The following is a 17,500-nucleotide window of genomic DNA, read 5'->3' on the forward strand; positions in this document are numbered from 1 at the left end:
GTGACTGACTTTAATTAACGGCTCTTACTAAAGTGTCCCTATTTGGAGGTCTGAAAATATGGTCACCCTGGTCTTTGTGGACAGAAGAACAAAAGACAAAAGCTGCAGCCTTTAAAATGACTAATAAGTGAATGATAACCTCCATGAATGTAGGATCATATTATAGCCCTGCTGCATTAGACTGCAGTAATTTAAGCTAGCACTATGGTAAATGCTTATCCGGAGAGCAGGCACTACTTTAGCGGAACACTTTCGACCTCACTGTCTTGCTTAATAACACTCTGACATGCTGAAGAGATGCTGGGGATTGAACCCTCGACCCTAAGATTCACTGCACCCTGATCCACAAGCAGCTGGCCACACCTTGATGTAGAGACAACCTGGTAAAAAACACTGATGTTTGTGGTTGCTGCTGCTGTAGGGCGTTATAAAGTGGTCAGCTGATTTCAGCAGACTTATTAAATCCATCATGTCTCACTTTAAACAAGCCCGACTGCTGCTCAGATAGGGAAGTCCTCTCTTATCTTTAAACACTTTAAGAGCTATTGTACTTTGACATTCACCAACATCTGACCTGCAGATGTTTCAAAAGAGAGATGTGGAGCCTCACCTGAGCCTGTGAAATACACAGGTCAATCAGAAGAACCATGTCCGACTGGTTTAACTCTGTTCTGTTCTTACTAACTTCAACACTCATCACACAATAAGTCTTTGGAGCACGATGAAGAAATGTGCTGATATCACAAAGTTTGCCACGATGGGATTTAGATTTGATTTAATCCGGAGTCCTGCGATCATTAAAGATGACATCAGACCCATTGAACAGTTCCATCTATTGACACGTCATCACATCACAAAAACAAATACCATTTGATCTAATCGCTTCATTAACAAACCTTCCAGAGAGTTCGCTAAAAGTAAAATCTTAAAGATGATAAATAGAGTCATCTGACATCTGTGTGTGCTACACTCACACACATCATCAGGATTATTACCTGTTCATTGTATTGCATACAGTAAACGTTGCACACTCTCTTAGAGACATTCTGCACTAAACAATGTATCCTGCTCTTTCATATACCAAATAGATATTTGGACATATTTATAGAATACAGCTTTGTTTCACATTTCTATTAGATTTTTGAGTTTACTGTAATGCACCAAACACAAAGACAAATTCCTTGCATGGATAAACGTACTCGACAGTTAGGCTGCAAAATCAATCTAATATTAATCCTGATCATGAGTTTGTCTTCCCACGATTAAATAAACATGGCTGACGGCGTCTTTAGAAAACTCTGCTGCACATCAAATCAAGTGATCCTTAAACTAACAGCCCCTCCCCCAGGGGGCGATGGAGAGGTTTGGGCTTCACTTTTGGGGAGCTGGCATGTCATGTGTTGAGCGCCGACCTCTCAGCAGCAGTTTAGAGTGAAGAGTAAACAACAGAGACGGAGAAACTAAAGTCAAACGTCTGGAACAGAAGACGCAGAGCTGGTCCCCTGAAGCGGCTCGTCAGCGCTTGTTTGGAGGTGTTTCAGGTTTAAGTGATGTTCAGAAGAAACAATAATCAGCAGAGAGGTCATGACCCCTGCGTCTGCGCCGCAAAGCAACACGACTAACTTGTTCAAGCAGCTGAAAGAACAAAGTGCAGCATGATGAGTGTGTGAAGGCCGAGAGGAAGAACGAGCTGCTCCCCGTCCTCCAGCGTCACGTCAGACATCCAGAACAGAGACGCTGCACAGAGACACCCGATCCATCCAGCTCCCACAGACACACTGACATTTCCCATGATGCACCACATTCAGGTAAAGAACCTGATTTTAGTTTGATGCTAAATTTGTACGTGAGCCTGAATGCAGCACAAAGTGGAGCTGAAAGTGTTGTCAGAGTACAATGAAAAATGTCCCTGGAATTAATAAATAATGGTGATTAATAACCGTGATCTCAATATTGATCAAAATAATCGTGCAGGGGGACGTGTTGGGATCATTTTGGTGCAAAACAACAGTTTGGATATAAAGCTGAATGTTCTTTAAGAGGAAGTCAAAGTAGAGCTCAGTCACCACTGAAACATCTGCATGAGTGACAGGAGGAGACGACACCAACAGACAAAAGAGAGCTCCATCAGGTGGAGAGAAGAAGGTAACGGAATTCAGAGTGAGCCTCACCTTGAGGATCTTCACCACCACTTTCTCATTGTTGGTCACATTTATGGCCTCAAACACTTCACTGTACTTCCCTCTGCCCAGTTTACGCACCAGCTGATAGTTGTCCTGATTGCTGAAAACACACACACAAATCAACATCAGACACAGTGATCACAACCTCACAAGACAACTGCTCAGACAGTTTTCAGACATTTGAAATCATCGCCTTGACAATTTAACTGACATTTCAAAGATTTGCAGACATCTTATAGACTAAATAACATTGATCGTAATAAAAATCTAAAGATTAATCAAGAGTGAAAACAACAGTCAGAGCGAGGTTCACAGAGACAAACAGCTTCAGGTATTTCAATCACAACAATACAAAACAGAAGATGGTCTCAGTGGAGAAGCTGGAGGATGATTCATCACATGAGCTCCTCCACATATTTACACATATATAATAAATGAAATATAATACATACATAGAATATAAATGTAGAACTTCGACAGACTTGCCGTTATTTCTGTCACTGAAACACTGTTTGATAAAATGTGGTTTAAGGTTACAGGATGTGCGTCATCAGAGCACCATGGTGGCATAGAGCCATATTTATAACACAAATTCAGTAAAGAGCATCGACACTTTGAAATGCCACTCTTATTCTACTTGATATCAAACACTGATTTCTGTTTCTTTTGCTCTTTGTCTTCCTTAAGAAAATGTGTGGAGATGTTCAGACTGGGGTAGCAGTATCAGGAAAGGTTCCTATACATCCTCAACGCAGTATCAGGTATCTGTGAGTACACTAATCAATGAACCCCTCGGGTAGCATAATCTATTAGCCCGCCCCATAAATAACACTCCAAAACAGTAACCTACACAGCAACAGCAGATCTTAAAGCTGTTAGACACTGGATTTGAACTGACAATATTGTGACGCTCCGATAAGCTTACTGTTTGATGACCTGGTTTTAAACGGTTAATATAAATATCTATAGGTTTTGTTTCACGTGTGAGCGTACCTCCAGTTTGGCACATGTGCGTCATAGTCCCAGTACTCTCTGTTCTTCTGTGTGTTGACGTCGGTGTACACCCGAGCCTTGCTGCTGGCCGGCGTGGATCCGGGCATTGCTAGCTTCGCGGCTCCGTGTCGAGGACCGTCCCCTCCCTCTGAACACTTCTGGGCTCGGAACTGGAAGGCAGCGCAGCGATTCTCCTGAAGGTGCGGCTCTAAGATCCGGGTGCTGTTCTTACCATGAGCTTTGGCTGCTTGTGTCCTGTGACAGGCGTCAGGCCGGTCTGACGCAGCTGCTGAGCAGACTGACAGAGCAACGATGACCGAGTGTGTGAAGCCCCTGAGCAGGAAGTTGACGGACAAGATAGGATGAAGACCCGCCAGCTGCAGGACGACAGGGGAGAGCCTTTTATTACTGATTAATATTACCGTTTTCTACATTAACTGTTTGGTCTTTAAAATGGAATCATAAAAAAAATACAAGATGACGTTTTGTTTGTTTGTTTTGTTTAACCATCATCCAACACAAAGACATTTGGCTTAGTTTCATATATAACAATAAAAGCTTGAAATCCTCAGATCTGTGAAGATAACAAACCAACTTTGGCTTGTTGCTTAAAAAATATTTTTAAATGACTTTTAAAGCTTTTTTTTTAACCCTGACCCCAGAAACCACTCTCCTTAGACCTGTTCAACCTGGACCAGTTTAACATTTAGACTCTACTGGGGGTTTCAAACGTTTCATGACACTGTTCTCCTGTTCGTTAACACAGAGAAAGGTTGGTTTCACTCCTTCTCTCCATATGATCACCATCAGACCAGGTCAACCTGAAGAACCACTGCACTAAAATGTTAAACCTAAACTAGATAAAGACTTTAAACTCTACAGAGAACAAACAGCCAGTACGTGACAGGTATGTGCTGACATCTGTCACATTTTATATCCCCTTCAGAACCAAGCTGTGGGCCATTTTATCATCATCACCTGAGATATGTTTATTTAGGCAGTGAAAGCAGAATAATTGCAATATCACAGCTATTCAACATCTACAATGGATCTACTTTGGACGAGAGAATCCAAAGACGATATTTAAAACCAAGTTTCAAATCTGTGATACATTTATTCAGTTCTCATGTTTGATGTGATCTGGACCAAACATCGCAGCTTTTAGCTCAAACCTGGAGAAGGACCACAAACAACACAATCAACAGACGGTTACAAATCTTCTTTTCAGAAATGTAAAAACCTTCATAAATGGCAGACTGTCTGCACTCACCATCCAGAGCACAACAGACCAACTGTGACCGACCTGTTAAACCTGGACTACATTTTCACCTGAGACTCTACTGACTGTTTAACATCCGCTTCCAGATTATACACTCTTACTTATTTCTGCCAAAACAGACAGAATAGCAATTTCACTGCGTTTTCAGTCAGACCACACCTTGCTCAAGAACCACTGTATTTAGATTTTTTACAAGGTCTAGATTATTAGTTAGCGCATTATTCCAATTGAGAAGAGAAAAAGAGTAATTTCACTGTTTTATTTTCCCCGTCTAAACCAACACACACAAACACCATTGTTTGTATGTACAGCTGGACCAGAATAACAAGAGTACTCTCTGTTTAACCGCAGTTACAGACTTGTCTATATTCTTTATTATTGCCTTCAGACAAAATGGTGTTTTCACAGCATTTTCTGTGTGTGCACCACCTTAGACCAGGCCAAGCTTAAAAACACTTAACTAAGGCTTGCTAAACCAGGACTAGATTAAAAAATAGACTCAAATTACTGTTTTAAATCCCACTGTCCCATTTCTTAATCGTTTTTTCCCTGTGAAAACGGACCAACAGTTTTACAATGCATTTTCTCCATCTGGACCACCTTTGAGCAGGCCTAGCTGAAAAAGACACTGAAATTTGTCAAACCTGATTTAGAATAGCACGGAGACTCTCTAAGGCGGTGTTCTGCAATATTCTGCATCCCTGTCAGAGATTCTTCCCACAAACAACAAATCCAGTTTTATTACAGACACATAACTGTTTGTGGACCGCGTCACGACACGGACTCTCCGGGGCCTTTCCCCCAGCTTGATAGCCTTTTCACAAAATATAACACTGATCTATCTGGTAACAGCATAGTTAATCAAACATTTAACTCATCTAGAAGCGCTAAGATCATTTACGATAATTAAATCTAACTAGCTACCTAGCGACGGTGGGTTACTTAGCAAAACATGAAATTATAAAAATTTGAACCTTAAATGCAGACAAACAGATTTCATAAGATCGCAATTCGTATATTTTTGTAGAAGAAACATTTGTAGAATAGAGACTATTTCAGCGTCGGCGTTTTTGCAATGTGAAATCAATAAGTGGGCTAAAGTTAGCCGGCTAACCTCGTCGTAGAAATATCCGAGCTCAGCGGAAGTCCGCCCGACATGAACTCGTTAGCTTGTTAGCTCCTCGTTAGCAGCTCGTTGTTCTCCGTAAACAGGTGTTACACTGCCAGCTTTAAAGATACCAATAATTTAAGTAGTATTAGCAGTATTGTTCATTTAATAAATTTATCGGAAGGGTGGTGGTGAGACATCTAACAGCGGTTCGTTAGCAGAGCCAGGGTGGTCTCTTCCGTTTTGCGGTAAACATCAACCGGAAGTGAATCAAGACGCTCAGTGACCTCAAAAAGCACAACTCAGAATCAAACGGATAAAACAAAGCAGAACAAACTTTAAAGCTGTGAAAACTGGAGCCTTCTGATATGAATATAATTCAGAATTAATTAAGTAAATTTTGTTCGTTGTTTGCATTTATTTTATTTTGTAATATATAAATGTTTTGTATTATAATCTAACAGCAGCTTAGAGTGCCTTGTTCTCTTGGTGGAATGATTTACCTGTTGTAAGCTCAATTGTATAAATACCTGAAACATTCAGTCAACTAATTATTGGTCAACTGACATAAAACCTCTTTTAAAAATCCATTGTTCATTAAGCAAATTTTTTTTTTTTCTAAATTGTGATTTTTTTTTCAATCATTTCTGACATTTCATAGAACAAAAGTATTATTTGACGTCATCAATTATTTTTTTAACCTTTTGAGACTATAGGCTTAATTAAGTAATAATAATACCCATCTTATGATTTTTGCGTTGTCCAATAATCTATTTTCTGAATATGAATCTGAATATATCGCTCAAATGTCTTCTTGACAAAGATATTCAGTTTACTGACAGAGGACAGAAAATATTCACATTAACAAGCTGCAATCAGATAAATTTGACGTTTCCTACATCACTAAATGTAGAAACAGCTAATGAATAAGTTAATAGCTTACAAATAATCAATTAATGGATAAGCTCAATCATTATCATGTATCCATGTATTATTTATTGAATTCATAGTTGTTTAGTTAGTTAAATGTTAAAGATGGTGAAAAATAATCCAATTACATTTTATAGAGAAAAATGATGGAAATTATCTTTCAAACGATCACAATTACAAATTATTAGTAATAATAATGAAAATAAGTAAATTTTGATGAAAACAATGAACACCTATATTTTCATAAGGGTGATTTATTTTAATTGTCTGTATACAGTATGAACAGGAGTCTATATTGATATCCATATGTGTAAATCTTCATTACACTCGTTCTCCTCTGAAGCAGACTTATCCGGACCTAAAACCATGGCACAACCCCCCCCCCCCCCCCCCCCCCCCCCCCGTAACCTTTTAACCACCAACCAACCATTTAAACTCCAAAAACCTTCTTTTAAATATACTGCAAAGATTGTACAGAATATAGAAACCCACACAGTAAACTAAAGTACACAAATATTTTTACTTTATGCTCGGCATAAACCAACACATAACTTTGAGGCTACTCGGATTAATCAGCTGAACGCCCTGTGTAGACCAGGAGGAGGCCTGAGTCCTGGGAGGAGGTGACAAGGCCAATTGTTCAAAATAAAATACAAAATAATATGACTTTGTTAGATCAATAGCTCGGTAACTAATGCAGCTAGTTTGTGGCAATAAGCAGTTTTATGCTTTGAATTCTCCTCAGGTTAAACTTGTGATACTCTGTGTGGAACTGAAACTAAAAGCGCCTGCAACATACTGCAAGCTCATTCATGGTGAATACAAAAGCAGGTAACATAAGCACTATACAGTTTTACATAAGCGTATACACACAATCTATAGTATAACAGAGTAGACTATGCCATGAATCAGTAGTCATAAATATTACATTGTGCATGTTCTATTGCACATGTCAAGTGTCTGTATGACATGATAGGTACGGGTTAGTTACCTAGACGTCACCTGCTTTAATACAAAGATGCAACAACACAGATTTTATAGGACACAGGCTATACATTTTCACAAATCCACTTTTTTTCTTCTTAGGATGTTTTCCTAAATAAAGCAAAAGCTATAATACAACAGTGATATTAAAGTGTGATAAATATTCATGCACAAACAGATGAGACTACCTAAGATCTAGTATGTGAAAAGATACTGCTGCACAGGCCAGCCGCTGTATACGGATGGGACGTTCTCGGCTACACTGGACATGAAAATAAAACAAAAACACAACGTGAGCGATCAGTAAAAAAAGGCACATGGATTTCAGAGGAGCTGACACACACATCTGACAACTGTCTGGAAGTTCTCGTCATCTTTCCTCATAACAGAATCAACAGTCACAAAACAGACGATCACATGCAACCACAGAAGAGGTCCCACACTCAGAACTAAACTAATCCAAGATCTTCTCACATTTTACACCTTTTTCATCCTGTTCAAGTTTTCTCCATGTGTTCCAAAATAAGACCAGGGTCCTGGTGCCTGTCGATTTAGGATGTTTTTCCATTTATTCAATGAAGGATGAGGATGAACTGAGTCTTACTGGTACTAAAAAGCATTAAACATAATTCATGTGCATTTTATATTCTACATAGGGGGGAGGGGGGCTGGCACACGCTGCTTTGTGGGTGAATGTCAGGTTTGCTGCTCAGGACTGAACAGCAGTTCGGTTCATGGGATGCAGGGAGCCTCAGGGAAACTCTCGCCCTCAGCAGTGTGCTGAACTGTGTGTTCCTGCAGAGCCGTGAGGTCGACAAAACGCTCCCCGCACCACACACACTTAAATTGGGTCTCCCTGGAGTGCACGCTCTGGTGCTTGGCCAGGTGTTCGCGCTGCTTGAAGCTCTTGTCGCAGTTGGCGCACTTGAAAGGCTTCTCCCCAGTGTGAACCCGCCGGTGGCGCTGCAGCTCGGATGAGTACCTGAAGCGCTTTTCACAGTCAGGACATTTCAGAGGCTTCTCGCGGGTCGGGTCGCAGCGGTGCTGCACAAACTCAGAGGACGACACGAAGCGCTTGTCACACAGGGAGCACTTCAGAGGCTTCTCTGTGCAGTGAGAGTTCTGGTGGCGCTGCAGCGTTGAATTCTTTTTGTAACCTTTGCCACACACGTCACACTTGTAGGGCTTCTCCACCTCACCACCACATTTGTGCCGGAGCAGCTCTCCGGATTGGCTAAAAGACTTCTGGCATGACGCACACTTGAACAGACTCTCCATCCCGTGAACCTGCTGGTGGTAGAGCAGGTGGGACGGCTGGAGGAAGCCCTTATCACACAGGTTACACTTGAAAGGGCGATCGGCCGGGTTTTTGTGAGTGCGTCGGTGGCGTACGAGAGCGTACTGCTGCTTGAAGCTCATCTGGCACTCCTCGCACTGGAAAGGCCGCTCCTCAGAGTGGGTGCGCTCGTGCTGCCGCAGGTCAGACGGGCGCTTGAAGCTCTTTCCACAAGAACCACAGCGGAAAGGTCGCTCACCTTCAGGCTGGCACTGATGGTGCAGGAGTTCAGATGACTCCTTAAAGTGCATCTCACACAAATTGCACTTGAACAGGTGCTCGCCTGAATGAGCATACATGTGCCGCACCAGGTGAGAGCGGTGTTTGAAGCTCTTCTCACACACGGCACATTTATATGGCCGCTCAGAACTGTGTGTGCGCTGGTGGTGCGCCAGATGTGACGACTGGCTAAAGCTTTTATCACACGTGTCACATTTGTACGGCTTCTCTCCGGTGTGCACTCTCTCGTGCCGGGTAAGCTCAGACAGATGGCGGAAGGACTTGTGGCACACTGAGCACTTGTACGGCCGGTCGGGCGCAGAGGCCTCAAATGCAGGCGGAGACGAGGCACTGATCGCTGCACCACCACTGGACGTTTCTCCAGTGGAGGGCTGCTGGGGGTTGGCAGCTGACGAGGTGGGGGTGACGTTTCCAGAGCCTGGTCGGTACGTTTTCTCACAGATGGAGCACTTCATCGGGTTGTTTCCGTTGCCGTGGGAGTTGTGATGCTGAGCCAGGGAGGTGAGAAGGGAGAAGCCCATCTTACACACCCCGCACACAAACGGTTTCTGCTCCACCTGCACACACTGGTGCTCCAGCAAGTCGGTGGCCTGGCTGAATATCTTCATACACTGCGTGCACTGGAAGGAGCGGTCCTGGCTCACCATGCACTGGTGTTCATGAGGGTTGGCCAGGTGAGAGATGTCATGGCCACAGGCTCCACACTTGTGCCCTCTCTCGCCCCCTACCTGTAGGGAGGGCTGCTGGGCCTGGACAGAGTGCTGCTGGCCGTGCTGGGGCTGCTGCAGGGAGGTGTCCTGCTGCAGGACCACTCCGTACACAGCACAGCCCAGAGGGTTGTCGGCTCCCTGGGGGAGCGTGTGCACAACAGAAGGCGGAGCTACTGCATGTTGCTGCTGCTGCTGCCACGCCTCCGTCATTCTGCCACTCTCATGCAGGGATTCAGATCTCAGCGGAGGAAAAGGCTTTCAGAGCCGACTGAGAGGGAGGATGGGTTTTAAGAAATGCCACACAGAATGGCTCAGTGCTTTATCTGTGTTTACACACGTTGGGTGACACAACCTGCAGAAAAAAATAAAAACAGAAACAGTAAATCACTATAAATACACAAATATATGTAGAAAATATTAAATACAATGCAGGATGTGAATGTTTAAGCAGGGCTGATGAGCTTTCATGGTTTCAAACATTTTAAATAGCAATGTAAGAGACAGAAACATCAAATTACTTATGATTATATTTCAGCTAGGGGAGCTACAGTGTCAGCTCAGTGTCAACATAATGTGTCTGGTGGAAATTAAAGTTCCTGTTTGTGGTACAATAAAGTGAGACAAACCACATAGTTAGCTTAGGGAGCCTAAAACGTGTTCTTCTGTTATACAAGAAACAAATCTGAAGGTTTAAGTAAATATTGTTAGTTATCATGATGACTACATGGTGTCATGTACAGACCTGAAGCTTTTTCCTTGAATGAAACCCACAAAAACAGTCAAAGCTAGCTAGAGCTCCATCAAAAACAGAAATAGGCCCAGTCTATTTCCTGAAACGTAAGGATAATTTCAGTTTGGGTTTGCGAGGTAAAAAACAAACAAAAAAACAGCAGAAACCGCACGGTAGGTGATAGGGACCCACATTTCTTTAACTTTAAAACCAAAAACATATCTTAACGTATATTATATAAATAACGGTGTATATTAGGCAGGTGACATTGTGACATGTAAATACCAGAAGGAACCCCGCTAAACAAGTCAACGCTAGCTTGGTAGAGCATCCAAACCAGAGATAGGGTCGGTCTATTTCCTGAAACGCAAATCAGCTTCGTCTGGTTCAAATCTACCTTAAACTACTTTTTAAGATGTAAACGGCTTTATAACATGTAGTGTGCTTTCCCGGCATGTTTTAACAGAAGGAAATAATGGGGGTATTAAATGAACGTGTTTCTGTTCCTGCTTCGAGCTGCCTGACATTAGACTGTGAGCCTGCTAGTTGCAGTAGCGGTACAAGCATAGCTAGTAGCTAACTGCTAACCACTAGCTGCGGCTAACGTTACTACTACAACAACTGGACTTCCTTCGTGATTATTACCAGCTATCTTTCATTAGAAAACGTTTAAATCGCCAGTTTTGCCGCGTTTAACGCCACATAAATAAAAGCTACAACAAGTTGAAAGAGACTAAAGCCCCACAGCCTGCGAGCTGGTGTATCTTCGCTTGAAATGCCGCTTGATGAAAGGCCAAATTAACGTTTACTGGTGTAACGTTTGATACGAGCCTTCACTGCAAACGGACCCCAAATCGAACCAGGCCTCCGCGGAGCTGCAGGAAAAACCGCCTCCTGCAGCCGAGCCCCGCACATCAGCAAAAACCACCGATCTAAAGAAAATAAAGCACGATGACTTACTCGAGGGGCTTATCGATGGTTTTCACCGCTGTCTTCACTCTGAGCTCGACAACCGTCGGAATATATGGGGCTCGGAGAACCAGCGGTGGAGGGGATGCGGATGAAGCCGGACGCCATCCTCCCGCAGACGGACGGACACCGGAAGCCGCCACGCAGTGAGCTGTCGCCGGGGAGCTGCTGCTGCTACAGTCGCTGCATGGTGGAGGTTCACCCAGGAGCCAAAAACCACCCGAGCAGAAGATAAAATGCTCTCCGAGATTGTATCAAGAGCTTTCAAACAGACACAAAGGCCAAAACGAGCCTGAAAGACATATTAGTGAATATATTTATTGAGTTTGACAGTAGGGGGCAGTGTTCCGCTCACTTTAAACACAGTCTCACCTGTAACCGTTATTTTCACTAAATCCTTCATTAACCATCAGTGGAGGAGGAAGCGTTTATCAAATATGATAAACACTATGTTACCAGTTAAAGTATATTTATTGAAAATGCTTCTTGCGTAAAAGTATGCTGTAAAATGAAGCCTATTTTAGGTGTTTCGGGTAAAAAGAAAACTGTGCTATTATATTTTCTATCATTAGATTATTATTCCTCATGCATTCATGTAAAAGCAGGATTTTTCCGCTGGAGCTCATTATGAACTACCTTGATTTATATTCCGGCTGTTTTCTTAGGATTTCAACTTCTATCTATCTATCTCGAGATAATGAAGCAGGTTTTCTTGTGAAAACAGGATAATTTTCTGTTGATGTAGAAAACAGAACAATAGGCTGGTCACTGTGATGTTACAGACCAGGAGCCTGTTCTACGAAGTGAGTTCAACAGACCCAGAGTCTCTTTTCCTGATCTGCTTCACTTAACCTGACAGAGGAGATCGTGCTCAACTGTCACACAAAGCTGGTTATCAACTCGATAAGTCAACCCAGCGTTTCTCTGAGCGCGCTCACATTAAAAGGGCGTTGTTCGGAGCAAACGACCAATCTAAACACGGGCGAGTCTGCCGTCAGCTGGTCGGCATGTTTTACAAACTCAGAAAGAGATGAAGAAGTTTCACATAATGCAGACTGACATCACTCAGCTGCAGCTGCTGGATGCAGGACGGACAAACAGCAACAAAACACAGACTGTGTGAATGTGCAGATATTATAATATCACTATCACTGTGATCAATATAAAACTTGTGTTACATCAGATGAACACGCTGCACAGATGTATTTTGTTAATGACAGATTTAGACTTATTCTCTGAGCCGTATCAAACTATGGAGCAAATCAACATCAAAGAACGTTTTAAAGCCGAATGTTTACGTTCATATCTTAAGTACTTCAGGCTTCATTGTTTTTATCAGTCTCTGCTGTAGATGTTTATCAGTGAAGCTTGATGAATATCTTTCATGGATATATTTCTTAAAATCAGACGTAAACAGGAAGTTACAGCTGTCTCTGCCTCCTCCCTCTCACCATCTGCTCACAGAGCTCCTGAATCAAGAGATTATACTCACTCACTCAGAGTTTACATGTTTTTATTTATTTATTTAACCTTTATTTAACCAGGTAGTCCCATTGAGATTAAGAATCTCATTTTCAAGGGAGACCTGGCCAAGACAGCAGCAAAAAACAAAAAGTTGCAGACAGACGCACAAACAGGGACAAATTAAAGAAGAAAAGAAACTAAAGGTTAACTTGTTTTTAAAGAGAAAGTTTGTCCTCTTTTATTGACCTTTCATTTACAGCACAAGCTGTGTCCCGATCCACGGGCTGCAGCCTTCGAAGGAGGCAGTCCACGGAGGATGCTTCATTCATAGCCTGCTTAGACGTTAAAGCCGAACGGCAATGAGACGGTCTGGTCTACCCTTGCATCACCAAACGCTGCTCCTGTCGACTAGCAACAGGTGACTAACGGACTAACTAGCTAGCATAACTAAGGTCGGGTAAGTTAACCTATTATTTTAAAGATCATTTGTTTCAACGGTCCTTTCATTTTCTTAAACATGTGTAACACTAGCTTTTCAATTGAGTTGAAACCAAAAACTTTTACATTTTAAAGTTTATTCCTTTGCCGTTTAAAAGTCTGCCTTTTCGTTTAAATTAGCACGCAATGCATCTCGGGATACGTTGGGCCGTGAAGGATGCACCCGATTGATCCTTGGCGGCTGGGGAAACGGAGGACACATCTGTCGGCCACATCTGAAGGAGCCTTCGAAATGGGACAGCCTTCGACGCGCTTCTGTGAAGCAATCGGCCTTCAGATACAGCCTTCGAAGGCTGCAGCCTACAGTCTTTCACTGTTTGTGCTGTTTGTGTTCATGATTTTAATGATCCGTAATAAACTTTCCTTTTAAAACTTGTACACATATTTTAATTGAATCACTTTTTGGAGCCTCTCCTTCCTCCTGAAACAAACAAACCGTCTTGCCATTCAAAGGTCAGACCTTAGCCAAGACTGGATGACAGTATTTGGAGTGACCACCACATAGAGAGGCTGCACCGCACTGTCACTCCAAAGTTGTAGAAAACATGGCTGCTCTAGGATCGGTTATTCGGCCTTACATGTACGAGCCAGAATTGCCTGGAGGGATCGGAATGATGAGCTGAAATCTCGACAACGACTTGACTAGAAGCTCGTGCGAGAAGGCAGCTTGAGGTGAAGGACGGTGAATGACGATTGGCATAGACGTTGGAAGTAGCGGTGCGGGGGGTGCGACAGTCCTAGCAAATATTTGTAGAACACTAAATTGTCCCGGTTTCCATCACAGTTAAAATAATAATAATAATAATATACTTGTTTTCAGCGCTTACATAGGCCCTTTTCATGTGCTGTCCTCATTATTAACTCACCCAATCAAAAAACACCACGCATCTGATTACAACAACTATTTGTATGTGTGTCAATCAATCAATGTGCCGTTGTCAGGGCCATTGCTATGACGATTGTGGGTGGATTTTTGATGCACAAACCTTTGATGCGACCTGGTAAGCTAGCATGTGGGGGCAAATTAGGCTAGCGGTTCAGTAGTGTCCAAAAAGCGGATTTTTGACTTACTTTCCAAACCTCCCTCTGAGAGACAGAAACCTCAGCTGACAAGGTGACACCGCCACCAGCACCTCCCAGATCCGTGCCAGTCGGCCGACAGCAACAGCTTCAGCAGCAGTTATCCAGAAAATGCTTCCAACGTCCCTGAGGATTGGTCGATTTCAGCGAAAGGTCTTACGTGGAAACCTGCAGCTGTTCTGAACGGCCCGTTTCAGAGGCGACCTTTTTAAACATGTCAGTCTGGAGAAACACAGAATTATGCAGATTTCACTTTTTTGCTGTGAACAATAAACACACGTGTGACCCCTTTCAACAAACTCGTCTCCTTGACGTAACTTCTTTTAAGCTACAAACCGTATGTTAGTTAGCGTTAGCGAGTTAGCATACAGATGTTAGTAATTATTTAGATCCAAATGAGAATGTTTTTCCGAAACCTAAATTATGTTTGGTTCCTAAAAATAACCTTTTTTGCAACATTAAACACAAGTTGATGATTGTCATAAAATGTGGAACGTTTGTGTACAAGCTTTATTTTGAAATTGTAAACAGACGTTGTCTATTTAAAGGCATTAGACTGAAGCTTTATTTTGAAGGTCTAACCAGACATTGTATATTTATTAACGCTCACTTGAGCCCTGCAGGTGTCAAACTGACCCTTGACGAGTGCCAAGTGCTTCATATTTTGAAGCTTTGGGAACGTTTGTTTCATCTCCACCTTCATGACAAGTAAACCTCCAAATGATTTTTAAATAACGACAGCAGACTCATTAATTTCAAACATTTCATTATTTTCTCCACATTAACTTGGAAACAACCTCATAAACCAAAGAGTAAGAAAGAGCATGCTCGGGCATGCAATGATGTCACAACATGATGATGCCACTGGGTGCGAAGTATAAAACATACAGTAGCAGAGAGTTTCTTTTAGATCATTCATAAACCCACGCAGAGTTAGAAGCTAGCGTTTATTTTACACCGCTCTCCTCGTCTCATGTCGCCTTGTGTTGCTGGATTAAAGAGACGAGAGGGAGAAACTCACAAACTGACACCAGATTGAGCAGGCTGAACAAACATGCTGAAAAAAATCTCATCCGGCCCAAAGAGTGTCTGGAAATGACACCGTAGAAACCCCATTTTTCCCTTTTTGACATGGTCCAAAAGGGGGAGAAAAGGGGAGAGAGACAAAACAGTGCATGCCATTTCAGGGGGGGGGGTCTGTGGGTGGGTGAGGAGGGTGGGGGTGGAGGGTCAGGTTAGTTGTCTCCTCTCGGCCTGCCCACGCGGGGTCTAAATCAATGATAAATGAATAAATAGGAGGCACTCTGCATTCTCTCTGTTTGCAAACTGCAGAAAGGAACAAACTGGAATAATAATGACACATACACATATATAGTAGAATTAGTGGTTATAACATAACAGTCTCAGGCTGTACAAAGGGCCAAGGCTGATCCTCCTCAGTATGTCAGCAGGTCAATGTGTGTGTGTGGTTTCAGCGTGCGAGTGTGTGTGTGTGTGTGTGTGTGTGTGTGGGTTCACTTTACGATAAATTCCTCGAGGGTCACACTCGGCGTGTGTGTCGGCCGGTCGCTGACATTTGGTTCAAAGTTTGATTTCATGATTTGATTTGATGGCGGCGTGATTCCCAAATCTGCGCCGGCGACAGGAAGTGACCAGGAGATGGCGTGCGTACGAATGAGGACAGAACAGTGATGTTAAAGGGATAAAAATGCACTTTTAAAAGCCCACACAGCCTCATGCAATGGTTGTGTGCGTCTGTGAAGTTCTTTGTGGAGAAAGAAAAGGTCGATGACGGAGCCCTTTAAAATGGATCTACTCTTGCAGCATAGTTCTGTATGTAGCGCATAGTGCCAATAAGACTGGAGGGAGGGGCTAGAATGGACAATGGTTCAAAGGCTAAAGGGTTAAGGATGGAGTGTGTACCATGCTAGAAGTTAGCATGTTAGCATGATAACCAGGAAACAAAGTTTAAATATTCTTGTCTAAAATGATGAAAAATGGGTAAACTGCCTGTGCCACCTCCAGGAGCTGCTGCACAGCCATGCACACGTGTCCCCGAAACACCCCGCTCTGTGAAGCTGCAGCTGTACTTTCTTCTTCTATGGTGCCAAGCTCAAAATAAGCATCAGGAAAAGGATCGGTGCTTGAACACAGGTGAGAAGACGAGTACGTAGCAACGATAAAGGCTCTGCTGTGTCCGTCGCTCGGGCTGCGGGCTCCATGTCCGTCTCAGTACGTAATAATAATATAATAATATACCGTAGATATCAATAAGTCTATGTAGATCATACCTGTATAAGCTTAAATAAAGAAGTGAATGAAAAGAATGGCTACTCCAATATTGAGTAAAATGACCATAACCACCAGAATAGAGCTGGAGCCCTGCAAGACAAGAGGAGGAGAAGGAGGAGGAGGAGGAGGAGGAGAAGTTAGTACAGATACAGCAAATAAAACAGATAAAACAAACAGACTTAAGTCTGCGAATGACTTTATTTTCTAACTGTAAACATAAAGTTTATGTTCCATCTTTTTGTTCTGTTTTTATGTTTATTCTTTTTTATGTGAAGCAAATATATTTTATTTACTGTAAAACACGTTGAGGTGTAAAAGTGCATTTATAAAAGTTTGTATATTTGTATTTAATTCTATAAGAACTAACGGAAATGAAAGTGTGATCGTTGCAGTAGTTTAATTTCACCTCTTCTCTTTTTAAATAACTACACTCTGACACATTGAGCTATTTTGGAAATTGTACTGAAGTCCATTTATGATGTACTGTTACAGTATTTTAATCTAGAGAGAGTGTCCAGGTAACACTGTGAGCCCCTGCTCGGTGGCACAGGAAACCCTGTAGCTGTGTGCAGCCACAGTTTGTGTCATAGACAACAAAATGGTAATTAGTGAGTATTTACTGAGCTTCACTCACTCTGTGCTTCACAGTAATACTTTGTATAAGAGGAGGGGATATTAATGTTACAGGTGTACTCTGTGAATAT

At 42.5% G+C, this 17,500-nt stretch overlaps 3 protein-coding genes across 3 annotated transcripts in view; all 3 read right to left on the reverse strand.

Annotated features, from left to right (window-relative positions):
* Nucleotides 1-5,811, reverse strand: part of csnk2a2a (casein kinase 2, alpha prime polypeptide a) — a 14,019-nt gene extending 8,208 nt beyond the window's left edge. Inside the window, exons 1-3 of the mRNA XM_069679254.1 lie at nt 5,570-5,811; nt 3,177-3,553; nt 2,172-2,283 (exon numbers count right to left, since the gene is read on the reverse strand). Coding sequence (XP_069535355.1) covers nt 2,172-2,283; nt 3,177-3,283 — 219 coding nt within the window. The 5' untranslated portion in view covers nt 3,284-3,553; nt 5,570-5,811. The remainder of the gene's footprint in view (nt 1-2,171; nt 2,284-3,176; nt 3,554-5,569) is intronic.
* A 1,077-nt stretch (nt 5,812-6,888) lies between these two features.
* Nucleotides 6,889-11,569, reverse strand: LOC138606804 (zinc finger protein 319). Its single transcript, XM_069679256.1, has 2 exons — nt 11,454-11,569; nt 6,889-10,115 (listed from the first exon to the last, which is right to left on the reverse strand). Exon 2 carries the CDS (start codon nt 9,971-9,973, stop codon nt 8,210-8,212), a length of 1,764 nt encoding a protein of 587 aa, XP_069535357.1. The 5' UTR covers nt 9,974-10,115; nt 11,454-11,569; the 3' UTR covers nt 6,889-8,209.
* Nucleotides 11,570-15,253: 3,684 nt separating this feature from the next.
* Nucleotides 15,254-17,500, reverse strand: part of jph3a (junctophilin 3a) — a 16,266-nt gene continuing 14,019 nt past the window's right edge. Inside the window, exon 5 of the mRNA XM_069679255.1 lies at nt 15,254-16,886. Coding sequence (XP_069535356.1) covers nt 16,806-16,886 — 81 coding nt within the window. The 3' untranslated portion in view covers nt 15,254-16,805. The remainder of the gene's footprint in view (nt 16,887-17,500) is intronic.

The sequence above is a fragment of the Semicossyphus pulcher genome, unplaced genomic scaffold, assembly GCF_022749685.1.
Source record: "Semicossyphus pulcher isolate SPU_LCO1_2020_fin unplaced genomic scaffold, fSemPul1.0.p SCAF_38, whole genome shotgun sequence".
NCBI classification, from domain to species: domain Eukaryota; kingdom Metazoa; phylum Chordata; class Actinopteri; order Labriformes; family Labridae; genus Semicossyphus; species Semicossyphus pulcher.